General features: G+C 39.6%; 1 protein-coding gene across 13 annotated transcripts in view; it reads right to left on the reverse strand.

Annotated features, from left to right (window-relative positions):
- nbeab (neurobeachin b) overlaps positions 1-14,366 on the reverse strand; it is a 252,065-nt gene that overhangs the window by 28,119 nt on the left and 209,580 nt on the right. For all 13 annotated transcript variants that reach the window (XM_036001181.1, XM_031297412.2, XM_036001183.1 and 10 more), the window contains 3 exons: positions 13,696-13,811; positions 10,949-11,061; positions 312-452 (listed from right to left, as the gene is read on the reverse strand). In XM_036001181.1, coding sequence (XP_035857074.1) covers positions 312-452; positions 10,949-11,061; positions 13,696-13,811 — 370 coding nt within the window. The remainder of the gene's footprint in view (positions 1-311; positions 453-10,948; positions 11,062-13,695; positions 13,812-14,366) is intronic.

Below are 14,366 nucleotides of genomic sequence, written 5' to 3' on the forward strand. Positions count from 1 at the left end.
ACTCTTTATTTAGTTCACATATGCCGGTTTACTGGCCTGTGAAATGTGTTTTCTGAGCGCCATTGGTCTAACTCAGGCCCAATCAAATTGAGATGTCGAGCTGTTTCCTGTGCAGAAGCAGACAGACCTCGATGTAACAGCATCATTAAGTCTGACAAGTGACAATCAACTAATGCAGACTCAAAAAATGAAAAGCTGTCTGAGAATGTGGGCTTGACTTCATTCCTATTCAGATGCTCGACTAATTTGGGACATTTTGAACACAGTAGAATAATGAGTGTGAAGGTGGTTGAAAGAGTGATTTCACTCACTATTCTGACAAGCCAGTGCAGGGTGGAGGCAGCTGTGGAGTAGTGGGAGTTGTAATGACAAGGTGGTGTCTGGTCGTCTTCCCAAGTCTCATAACGTTCAGCGTAGAATGCTGCACGCTTCGGATTCAGAGCACCAACAGGCTGCAAAGAAAATAAGGAAATAAGAGGTTCAGTTCTTGCAAAAAAATAATTTGCTCCTTATTTGCCTGTGTAAGTAAAACAAAGGTTTTCCCCTCAAGGCAACCCTGACGAAATTGTACATTGTGTTTCCTATTGTAAGCATTTGGAAGTGCTTTGTGAGGGCAAACTTCAACTTGATATGTATTTGACTTTGCAAGCTTGACAAAAACACACCGCTGTATTTGTTTTACATAAACTGTATATAAAAATGTATTTGATGATTTTTCATTGCAAATTAGAATTCCTAAATGTATCCACACTTCCTGTGTTGATGCTTCCTTTCGGAGGGTATCTGACATCCACATTTTGGCGAACATTAAATACAAGACAACCTCACTGGTAACACTCTAAATACAGAGAATACACCTTCATACAAAACATGGAGCTCTGGTGCTTTACATTAAAACAATTAATAAAACAATCTAAGCTAAATACTGCAAAATAAGAACACTCTAAATATTAAAAAGAAAGCAGACAGCCTACAATTACAAATTTAAAGTGTATTTTCTGTATTAGATTATTATACCAATATATTACAACAAACCATAACAACTATAGTACACTGTCAAAGTGACCAGCCAGTTGTCATATTGATATAAAATGATAATAATGATCCTCTATGAATCATTGAGGATCAAGTCTACAGGAACAACACCTCAACGCCATACTTCCTGACGCTGAGGCCGTCGGCTCACCGGCCGAAAGTTGCAAGGGTGGTTTTTCCGCTCACAGGCGCTAGGGGGGAGCGAGACGACCACCATTCAACTCGAAAAAAGTCATATAACCATTCCAATGACTCTGAAGCTGTTCAGTTAAGGTAAATTAAGCTAAAAAAACTGCATAGTTCCCCTTTAAAGCAAGGCTAAAAGTTGTAGTCACCAATATTGCTGTCTGCTCTGCGTTTGGATCCAAAACTGAAGAAGCTTCAGTGAATATTTTGGTTCAGTGAGCAGCAGAAAGTCTGTAGATCTGAGTACTGTAGCAGGCACATGTCTTGGAAGCATATTAACAATATAGTGAAATACAAGTTCATGATTTATAGACAAGTTTAAGGATTTTAAAATCTATATTATGAGTAACTGTAAGCCAGTGTGAGTACTTTATGAGCTCTTTTCTTTGCTCTTACTGCCTTCTCATCACAACCACACAGTCGGACTTAACTCTCATTACTGTGTCATCGGGTCAGTAAGAACTACACTTTAAGTGTAGTTTTTGCTCCAATATATGGCTTGTTGAAATACTGGAAGCTCAAGCTGTTGTCATTTTCACTGACACTTCTGAAAGATTAAAACTAGCACTCATAACATAGATAAGGTTAGAGCTACAAGGCATTTCAAGGAGTTTGGCTTGTGGTCACCACACCAAAATTATCTCTGTGGGTCAGTATATAACCGTGCAAGCCGACGCTTTAACATATATTAAGTTTTTTACGCTATCAAAAGTATGAAGATAAGTATTTCTTTTGTTACTTTTGTTTTGAAGATGAGTAGTACATTTATTACTTTTTGTTATCCAAAAGTAGTCTTTGATTTGGTGTACCATCTAAGATCTTATTTTCTCCAAAAACAAAAATCCTCGGACTTCACTATTAGTAAATATTTTTTTTAATAAAACATCAGGGCTAAACTTAACATAGTCTGACTCATGATGTACTTAATCTGATTTACTTATTGGGCAACCACAAAGTTCCACTCAAAGCCTCATAAAAGAGGGATCTGCCTTTGGAAGTCCATTGTTTTTCCTGCATAATCTTCTGCATGAACCACACAGTGCTAATCTACTTTGAGTCTCAAAATGGAAAATCTTACAGCTAACAGCAGTTCTAAATCAAATGTTAATGATAATGCGGCTATATGATAGTCTTGAAAGGATTATGGAAAATATTCACTCCACATACGTATTACTTACTTATTACACTAATTAGATTATTAGAGTGCACAAAAGCATCAATAGAACATTCATATTTTTGTGTAGCCCATAGCAAGTGAAGTGTCTTTTTTTTCTTGTACTATGCTTTGTAGGCATCACCTTTTGTGCAGTATATATAGGCAGTATAGGTATGCAGAGGCAACAGCATGTGGACCAGAAAGAGTTTTTGCCTGGTGACACAGATGATTTGCTGTCAGTACTCTCATCATGTCCAAACAAATGGCTGCAGTGACATGTATTTAAACCATACCAGGCAATGAAGCAACACTACATCTACTTCAATTTACAGGTACAAATCCTTTGTTGGGTGCATAGTGTAAACAACCTGATTTCCCCATCGCTTGTGTTAGGACATCAGAAGGAGTAGGAAAGCATAATTGAGCATAAATAATGGAGATGGACTTGCAGAGTCTTAGTAGTTCCCCATTAGGCTACATGTGGTGAGGCCGGCAGAGAGTCTGGGGGAGAGTTCAGGGCAGTCAAGGAGCTTTACTCTGGGATTTGTCTGTCAGACCCCATTATTCTCCTGAACCCTAAAAAGTTCCTGTTGCGCTGTCTTCTGTCTGAATTTTACAAGGGTATGGTGGCAGGGGTAAGCAGGGTGGCGCGCTGAGGATGGAGGGAGGAGAAATGAGCGACTCCTGCTAAATGTTGGGGGTAATCCATGTGGATTAACCCTGGCTGACCTGATTTACACCCAACGCACCTACCAAGCCAAACACTAATCAGCACTGCTACTCCCATCTGTGTTCGGAGCCCTTCTGTGCTACTGGCCACTACTGATGGGAGATACCATGACCTACAGTATATACAATTTAGTGCAATTTAATGCAACACCACAAGCTATGGTATTCAATCACCAATCAGTAGAATTGAATCATGACTGAAAGTTTGAATGTTATATATGTATAGTCGGCTAGCATTTATTGCAAAAAAAAAAAAAAAAAAAAAAAAAAAAAATCTACCATAACATTTTCCTATTGTTAATATAAGAAGTAGAGGAAACCCATTTTCTAAAATACAGCCTTTCATAATCATAACATGTCTCTTATTCGTTGTTCTGCATTTGAAGAACTGCTGCCAGTTATTGTGAGGATATAAAAAGAAAAAGATACCCTCACTGCTAGATTTATTTGACATCCATCCAATTATTTCATAGTTAGGCCAAACCTTGGATAGCTTGGTTAATTATTTAACCGCAGCCTCGGTAATAATTTCAATATTGTTCTGACACCATCACTCTTTTTGGCCCTGTGGCAGCTGTTTCATTTTCATGTGTTCTTAAGGAAACAAAATTACTCCCATTAAACATACGTTTAGTGGTGAATAAATTGCTTTCTTTGCTTTTCAATCACCCCGTCCAATATAGCCTCGGAGACCTATTGGCAGTCAATATTAATATACTCAGTACCACTGACTCAGTTATAGAGGGGATAGGGAGACTGGTAATGTAATCAATGGCAGCTTTTCCACCTAAAATCTGCAGCTCAGAGGTCAAAAGAAATAAAATAAAAGCCCACAATTCAAAATTCACTTATTCTACCATTATTAAAATTGCACCATTATTTTTTTGGCTGGGTACAGTTTGTATCCAACCTCAGTGCGACAGACAGACTCTTGGTCATTTTGAAGATTATGTTCATATCCATGTGTGGCACAGTGCACATGCCTCAAGCTCTAAGTCAAAATGAAATGGGGCCAGTTTTTTTTGTTCTTCCTCAGAATTTAATGGCGGTCCACATCAGTGTTAGCACAATTGAATTGACTGAAAAAGAAGTTTATTGAGATCTGCATAGATTTATGGGGTGATAATGGCTTTGCATGTGACATCTTGGTGCAGCTGGAACGGGGTGCAAGCCACAAGACGTCTAGCACTCTGTAAAAACGCCGCTGGTGTAACTAATGCAGGTTGGAGCTGTATGAAAGATCCAGGTAATGCATGTGACAGAGGGAGAAGAATAAGGAGCAGACAGCTGCAGGTAATAGTAATGTGTGTAAGAGAGGAATAAGCAAACAATTCACATAACAGGTATTAGAACCAAAGCTCTCAAAATGGCAAAGATTTTGATTATACAGTGTTAATAAATGTTTTCCTGGCCATATAAATCTCATTGTACCAGAAGAAGCTGGAAAACCATCTAGGCCGTATTAGCATAATCAAGACTATGTGATATGAAACATGTAGTGTGCATAAAAAGATATTACAAGCTAACATTACATTTCTTTCGCTGCCACCAACCTCTCAACCTTTTTCTGAGACTAAATTAACCCCAAACACGTCTTACACAAAAAAAACAAGTTACAGGGAAAGGCATGTTTACTGACAAGTTAAATGCTATTAACTATTTTATTAGGCGCTACATAAATGAGGCAAAAATGTCCTCAGTGTTCCCTTGGCGTTCAGCTGTGTAAGCATAAATACAATTAGACATTTTCTAGGTGAATGCTTTTATTTTGTTTCGAGAAAACTTGTGTGGTTGGTGAGCTAGGATAATTATACTGACTGCATGACAAAACTTGTACCAGTTCACCCACATCATTGAAGTTTTTCTTTGTCAGAGATTGCTGTCTTTTTAAAGGGAATTTGCACTTGGCAGCTTGTTGAACACTGTTCTAATTGGGACTGCTATACAGCAAATATATACTGTAGCAAACTCAATGAAATGTAAAAAAAAAAAAAAAAACAACAAAATATAGGTAATGTAAAGCTAACAAATTGTTAAACAACATTATAGGTACATTTTCAAAGATTCCCAAAACAACACGTATGACCGTTCCATTTACTGCCACATAGTGGCCGTTTAATCATGTGACCTTAATCATGTGACAGTTCTATTTAACGTCAAGGGCGCAGTTTAAACACATAGTTAATGTTGTAAAACAGAACTAGTTAAGCTTAGGCAACAAAAATACTAATGGTGTGTCTCAATTGGGATACTTCCTGAGTACACTTACATGTAGTACACTGTATTTATTACACATATACACACACTATGTACTCACTTATGTAGTTCGTACATTTCGACAGGATAGTGTTGTCTCAAATCGTGCACAGCTGTTACGCACGGTCTGGAAATGAGTCTTCTTCTTTTAATTATTAATGGTAAATTGCAACTGGGCGGATCATTACCTTAAAATTAATTACGTAACTCTACTAAAATAAGGACGTAACGTGACGTCATATATGTCATTGCGTCACGGACTACGGTCCGTAAAACTCGGGTAATTTCAAAATGACAGCTGACTTTTGGTTTCACACGGGACATAAGCCAAGGTCTCCTGAGGGAAGGAAGGAAACGGACATCAGCGAAAGTACGTGCATCCGGCGGAATTTCCTGCAGCACCGGAGCAATCCCGGAAGTGGAATGTCAAGAATATAGACTACCTTGAAAGAGAAAATACTTCAAGATAATGCCCTCTCAGCTTGGCTAAATGTAGCTCCCACACTGTTGCTCCTAGTTGAGTTCAAGCATAAAATAAACCAAAAGGCTACTTCCAGGTTAGTCTCGCATTGCCAGACCTATCTCCACAGTGCTGCGGAGGAAGGTCTGGCAACAGAACCATCACGGGTTGTTTGCATTTCTGTAAACCGATCACAATCTTCTTGGGCGACGCTAAGCTCTGGATGCAGCAACGGTGGCTCTTCGGGAAGGAACTTCGGTGGAACATTTGCACCCCGCAAAAGAAAACGCCATATACAATATTAAATGAAGTTAACTGTTTACACAATACAGTAACGTAAGCTATTTAAATTAGCTGGATACATGGTTAAACATCATTTGCTCTTACTAGTGTATCGCTGTGTGTATTTTGTCCATAGCAAATCCCCACCAATCGGTCCCAAAACATTCCAGTTAGATAGTGAATGTGGTAAACATATTTTTTGTAAATCTTTACAATCATTCCCCGGACGAACCAAGCAGGCCTGCCTTGTCGCACGATCCAAACTTTCTTTAAAACTTGCCATTTTCAGCGTATAAAGTTGCTCAGAGGTTCCGGTTAATGTTGCTCGATGCGACCCGAGTTTAAAGTAAACACAAACAAAGTGGAACGTGAGGGACATCCGGCGGAACCATCCCGTTACCGAACCATCGCCGAGCCAGACTACTTCAAGGTTAGTCCATATCCTCTACACTCCACATAGCCTATGTGTGCTGCCTTGGCCATAGAAAAACATACTATAAATATGGTGTATTCTGTATAAAACGTGAATGTATATGTATATGCTTCCGATATGCTTTTTTTTTTTACTATGAAAACACAGCTAAAAATGAGGAGAATGTTTGATTGATTCGCTGTTTAATGGGAAATAAAAACCCATTTATGATAAGATAGGATAAGCACTTCAGTGGTCCTTTAGTACCTTTATTCCTGTCACAGTCACATCTGTTAATAATCCCAAATCAGGCTTTGCTTACCTCTATTCAACAAAGAATAATCACCTCTTCCCTTTTCCCTGCATTGCATATCATACTGATCACAGACGTAAGACAATGAAAACAACTGGTTCAGACAGTTCCACACCTGCTCCTATCCGAGTCCATTTCTTGCACACCTGACCCAGTGACATCAACACAACTAAACAAAGTATGATCAAACTTGGATTTGGCTTCAGATTCAATCAGGATCATTTCTGGTGTTGCATTCCAAATGCAGGAAATGAACACGGCTGCTGGTGAATGAGTGTGCAGAGAGCACCTCCATTTGCTTGGTTATATATAAGCTACCTCCCAAAGAGACGCATATTGCATTTTATATTTCAAATGTAATTACATTACAGTATGTTGCTATGGTGCTCTGTCAGGAGAAGTCACGGTCATTTTTTGCTTGCCTCGTCAGAGCGGAGGCTGCATGTAGCAGCTCCAGTCTAATGCAATCAAGTTGCTCAAACTCAAGATAAAGCAGATGTGCTCCCAAACAGTCTGACGGGAGTGGAAGTGAGGGGAAGGAAGGTTCCATTATGGAAAGAAAAGTGCGGAGGGGAAATTTACAGCAGCCAAGCTTTCTCCATTACTCGTATTGTGTCTCTCAAGAGATGCTCAGCTTTAAAATAGGTTTCTCTATCTCAGCACAGCTCATTCAAAATATCCTTACAATGGTAAGTCAACATTATAATTATTTTAGTCATTTTAAGTAAGGTGAAAATGTATGTAAACATTTTAAATTACATGGGCTGAGAAATGCTCGTGTCACTTTTTGGTGTTGCTTGTCTCTTGAAATGATATTTTACAAAAGGACGCATCAAAATCATTGTATTCAGTGGATTAAGAACAGTTTTCACCACATCAGCTTCTTTCGCCTTCCAATTGAATGAATTTCCATCACATCATTTAACAACTATGAGGACGATTGGCTTCCCCCTATCTTTCATCCACTTGTCACTCCATCAAGAAATAATCATTAGAACCTAATGCAACACTTCACTGCATGATTGTGTCTGACATCCAAATATGCAGAACTCTGGCCCCGAGGCAAAGCAATGCAGTGTTCAATAGCAATGTTCACAGCTCACTGAATGCCCGAGCAGCAGGTAATTGTAGGTGTGTGCAGTAGGTTTGGGAGGATATTATCTGGCACATCAGCACAGAGCCGTTTGAACAATGCTGTCCATCAAGTGGCACCTCTAACTGACAAACAAGTCTCAGCTATGACTCAGATCTGTGGGAAAATAAGTTTTCTACATTGTGCAATGCCAGCGTCGGATAATTTGAGAATCATTCAGGAGTATTAATGATGCTTCAGTTTATAGTCTATAATCTAGATGCAATTACAGTTTAGCTTTATTCAGTGTATTGACCTAAGAGTAATGATATGACAATTTATCTTCATAATGCTGCAGCTCACTGAGCTCTAGAGTGACAGATGATATTACATGAGGTTATTTGATATTACTCAACTGCAGAAAAAATAAATAAACATACAAATGAAAACAGAAAATGAGTTAAAAAAGCTTAATGTAGTAACCACAACACTTTTTAGGAACAGACTGATTGCAAAAATTGCATCAAAGAAAAAGAAAAGAAAAACTGGCTTTGAATGCTTTGTTAGATGTGTACTGTTCATTACGCAGTCTCTATCAGACACTTGTTTAAATTATAATTTTGTTCTTGTATTATTTAAGCAACGTTATTGTACGACACTTTGTGTTTGGCACATTGCATATTTGAGAAGTTTGGCTTCTTTTGTTAAATGAAAAACCATATTAGTATTGGTACTGAAAACATGGGTATTGTATCAAACCATTTTAGACGATACCCAGCCTTATCGTAGTGACCATACACACAGTCTGTGTGGTACACAACCACAGCCACAGGACATACACCTCGGAGAGACACACACAGTCCTAATATACAACGAACAAGTCTCCAGAGACTGTGATGCTACCTCTGATCCATAATTGAACAAAAGGGCAGACCGAGCAAAAGAGGAGAAGTGTGTGTCCCTCGCTGCTACACTAGCTGTGAACTTTTGGAGATAAGAGCCCTGGGGTTCCAAGGACAACTGTCAGGAGACATGGGCTGTGAACTCATGCTAATGAAGGCAGCTCAGCCCTGTAAACAGCATGGGAGGATGTCACTGGAATACATTACAATACATAACTGTCTCCCCAGGGCACGAGGTTTGCACAGGGCTCAGCCGTGATCACCCCCTCAACACACACAACACACACAAACACACAAACACACACACACACACACACACACACACACACACACACACACACACACACACACACACACACACACACACACATCCCGTGGCTCTCTTAGCCCCCCTGGATGCCCCACAGGCCGGAGCAGCCAAAAGCAGACAAGTGCTGATATGACGGTGGCAAGACACACAACTGAGCTGTTTGTCCAAAATGTTCTGGGTTCACTAAAATGTGAAGAAGTGCTCCAGAGCATTGGGTGCTTATTTTCCAAATTCACAACACACTATCAAACCTGTCCACGATTCTTTGAGTATTTCATAGTCACTTCTTTTTTTTTTGTTCCGTTTCAAAGTTCTCCTCCTCTCCCACTACAACACACAGCGCACGCATGCCACGAAAAGCTGAAAATTGATACAAACTGTTAAAAACCGAGATGGCGAAGTGAGGCCCAGAATGTCGGCCCTTTGAGGGAAACAAGAGGGAACGATAAAGTGAGCGAGCGAGAGAGAGAGCGAGAGAAAGAGAGAGCTCAGACAGGAATGTGACTGTTTTCAGGTCAGTGAGCTGCAGTTTGCATGTGCAAGAGAGAGGAAGAGACAGAGAAAGAGAAGGGCAGTGGTGCTACTGCTTATTCCTTTTCAGTCAAAGACAGAGCAAACATGATGCTGAACTTTATCTCCCAGGGTTGTGGAGCATTAATGTCATTGTGTCTGAGCTCTTGTGATTTGGCAGCGTAGGCACGACTCTCCTTACTGCACAGCTTGATGCGCTTTGGACCCGCCACATTTACAAAGACTTTCACTGCAACAGCGCTCATGACCTGCTCTTATCAGTTCATCAACCTTCAAAGTCTAATCCGAGCAGAAACTTACATTATTAAATGACAATCTTTTATTTATAAAATCACTAGCTTTAATTTTGACATCATATAGTATGTGATTAGTGTTTTGTTTTGTAAAGACTAGGGCTGGGCAATAATTCAATGGAAACCCTATAATGTTAATATGACTGTACCGTTGTACATTCTTTTGTTGTCCAAATTAAGGATTCCTTACACGCTCTAACTAAAATGTTTATCATGACTGCTGGATTATGATATATATATTGACAAGGTAAAATATTTGTATTTAACTTTTATTTTGGCAACTTCAGGGTAGCAGAAACAAGCAATAAACACAACATTGAAGTATTATCACTTTTGTTATGTTGACATGGTTGTTTATACACAAATCCAGCAGATATGTAGCAACATTAGCATTCATTTGGAGGCCACTTGGGAATGTCAAACCGACTCTCACTCTCCTTTTAGCTCGGTTTTGCTCTTTACCTGTGATAAGTATCTGTTCCACTATGTGGGTTAATCACCATGAGTGAGACCTTTCACTTACACGTGGTCATGAAATGTATTGTTACATGTATGTGACAATAGTTTCAACCACATGGCCAAGACTATGGACATTATTGTTGTGTTACATGATGCGTCTAAAGCTGCCTTTCAGAAAGAGTTGTTCATTGTGATACTGTTGTGGGTCTACTATACAAGGCATAAAGTGTATAAGCCTCTCTAATGCAGAAACCAGGAAGCCACTTTAAGCGTATAGACAAGTGCAAACTATGTGCTAAGACAATACAGTACTAAATAAATGGGGAGTAAACTTACATTAACGTATTGGAGTGCATTTCAGGATGTTACAATCATTTTCCACTTTCTGCATTCCACCTCATGAGTTTAGACTCTGCACATGTTTCCTTAGCTCTTAAATATGATATTATTTTACAGTCTGGGCCGTAATAAGGAAATCCCCTGCTGTCAGAGCCAGCTGCCCCTACTTGCCCCCTTCTCTCTGTCATACTGAGGTGCACGGCCAAGAGGTACCTTTGAGAGATCTCTGAAGTTCCCTGGCAGGGTCAGGTCCAGCTCCTCTGAGTCGTAGTTGGTGAGGACCCAGGGAAAAACTGGGTACTGGTTCAGGTCATTGTATGTCCTCCCTAGACACACAGAGCAGAGAGAAATCTGTGAGTGATGAGTGATTGGAAGGGAACAGAGGGGTTGAAAGCGGGGCAAGGTACACTTGAGGCTTCAGTTACATTGGGGGGATCAGCATGCAACATTCCAACAAGCCCCCAATCTCAGAGCCCTCAATCAGACGCACTTCCTGTCTCATACGGCGTCTGCCAGAGAATCACATACACTAATGGCAAGCTCTCTGCTATGAGAGAATGTTTTTGTGCTCCCCATGCCTTTTCCTGCTGAGTATACTTTATCGATGGACTGTGGGAGTTACAGGAGGTAACTGAGGAGGCTGTCTTTACGTTTATAGAGAACATAAGCATTTCTAAGTTGTGACGAGTGGATGTAATTAGGGGGGGATACATTATTTTGAGGGCCATGACTCCAAACGCCTGAAATGTCACTGCAAGTCTACACTGATAGGCCAGATGTGCGTTTCCTTTCTGCTCTCGCAGTGGGGATATGGTTTTCAGATGGCTATATGTGTCATGGGAAATCCATGGGAAAAGCCAAGAGCATGTACCAAGTTGTCACTAATGCTCTACTTTTCTTTTGAAGATGACACTGATACAGCTGTGAGGTCAGGTGGTGGCCGGTTGTAATCCAGGATTGGGATAGGGCAGCTATAGATGGCTTTGTAGGAATGTGTTACTGCTGGTAATAAATCAGGCTAAAAATGTGAGCTCAAAGCAAAGTCAAAGTAAAAACAGGCAACATTTTTTTTTTACCCACTAAGAAAAATGAAACTAAATTGTAAAAGGGAACAGTGCTAATTCTGACCACATTCTTTTGACATTGTTGCTTAATAGAATAAGAGTTACCACATTTTTTTCCAGAAACATTTCACATAATTCTAATATTTTTCAGTGTTGATGTTGACTAGTATAACAGGCCATCCTAAGACTAATACTAATAGTGTAAGAATGAATTTAGGTCTATTCAAACTTCAAACTTTCACATTATTGCATCATTATTTGACTTAAAAGAAACTCTGAAACTAGAAAATACCTTGGGTATTAATCTAATAGGAAAGATAAAAATCGGCGGACATGCATCTTTTATTATATTGCATGTGATGGCCATAAAGCAGGTGACATGGAAACAGCCAAATCCACCAAAATTAAATTCATGGCTGTCAATAATAAATGACATTTTAGACATAGAAAAAGGAACCCTTACAATCAGAGATCACATACATGAATGGAATAAGATCTACCCCAAAGATACTACTGTAAAATAACAGATTTTTTCAATCTAGCCCAAGATAATAAGTAATAATGTACTTTTTTTTGGTCTGGTTGAGTTTTGCAGTTATTTTCTGTAATTTAAATTAAGATGTATAAAAAGTGTGTGCAATGGCTTTAAGCATTTCAATCAAAGTAGCATCAAGAGGTGGCAACTCTAAGGTCAGGATCTAAATGAAAGCTCATGCATTAGTTCACAATATTACACAGTACAATGAAATGAGATTGTTTAATGGAAACACTCTTACTAAATCTGCTTCTTAGTGTCATAAAGTTTTTAATGATTACTTAGTCCAGCAACCGTGTCTCTGCTCCCTCCTGCACTGCAGCAGGTTGGCATTAGAAAATCTAAATCTAGCTGAGCGAGTGATAATGTGTGACAGGCTAGTCAATGGGAAGGCTTCTGCAGAATATCCAGGGTCTGTGGGAAGCTAGAGAACATAATCACCCAGGTTAATGCCACACAGTGAAAAGGAAGCAGCGAGCCAAGTGTGTGTTAGAGATAGGTGTGCTGGTGTGGTTGGACCTACTGCTGCTGAGGCCTGAGTTGGGGGTGGCAGGATGTTAATAACAGTGGAATAGTGTTTAATTAGAAGACCACTTCCCGGTCGCACCTCTTCCCAGCACTTCACCCACCGCCTGTCTGCCGCCCCACACTATTCTGACATCCCTGTCAGCCCAGGTCATTACCAGGGATTTTTAATGAATTTTGGGCATGTTTTTCTGTCTGCCTTACACCTAATTAGCTGGAAATAATGTATCGAACTCAAGCACGAGCTAAATATAAATATGCATGAATATGCAGCGAGAGAGAGGATGACACCTCTCAGAGCAGAGTAGCGTGCAGTCGCTCTCGCCTTCCCTGTTAGTTGCAGTTCAGATCAGAGAGTCAACAACAGAACCTCTCAACTCCGCAGACACACGTGTACGCTCTCACAAAGCCAGGCACTAATTATCTGGCAAAATCTGCTGTGCCTGCTCTTTGCTTCAAACAGCACACTCACATGAACAGTGAAGTCTACCACGATGAGCACCACTTAAGGTTACTATGGATTCTTAAACAAATATGACAGACCTGAGGCCACTTATAGTATGTTTCCAGTGCCACTAACACTTACAGCTTATTGATCATGATAGCTAAACTTAAAGTCATAAGCCTCTAATGGGGAAGAGATTCACATAGATAATACATTAAAACTTCCCACTTTCACTGGTTGTGAATGTTGCCCGGATTAGGAAGAAAACAAATCAGAATCTATATATTTAAGTGATGGCTGTGAAAAAAGAGAACATATTATTTCCATACTCAGCTACTCCCAAACTAAAGCATACAGTTTCACTTGGGAATCTCGGCATTTTAAAGCATACCTGCAATAGTGTTGAGAAACATGAGGTACTCAAAGTTGGAGATCTCTCTCCTCTGCCAGCGCTGGGTCATGTTGGAGGATTTGAAAAGTTGCCGAGGAGTGGCCAGAGAGATGCGCCTGGAAAAAAACATTCAAACAACAAATCAGGAAACGGAAGGTTGGTGTTAGTTACGTTATTTTAAAACCCATGTTCTTAAAAATGTTAACAGCCAAAAGCATTGCTGTATCTAAATCTATGTTTTAATTGAAAGCATTGGCTACATCACAGAAAACTAGTACACAAAAGATGACATTTAATAGCTGATAACCAGCTCTTTGACAAGCCTGTCAGTTTTAGAATGAACATACTGAAATGAAACGCATGCACAAAATGTCAAGCTGCAAGAGAATAACTATGTTATCCAACGCAAAGGCTTCACAACCACACAGACTTGATTCCAGTAGATTGAATGAAAAACAACTGACTAGGTTTAAATTCAGGACACCTTGCTTTATAGCCACTCACTTAACGTAAGACTTAAAGTGCTCATATTATGCTTATTTTCAGGTTCATAATTGTATTTAGAGGTTATATCAGAATAGGTTTACATGGTTTAATTTTCAAAAAACACCATATTTATGTTGTATTGCACATTGCTGCAGCTCCTCTTTTCACCCTGTGTGCTGAGCTCT

This window comes from Sander lucioperca, chromosome 5 (genome assembly GCF_008315115.2).
Source record: "Sander lucioperca isolate FBNREF2018 chromosome 5, SLUC_FBN_1.2, whole genome shotgun sequence".
Taxonomy (NCBI): domain Eukaryota; kingdom Metazoa; phylum Chordata; class Actinopteri; order Perciformes; family Percidae; genus Sander; species Sander lucioperca.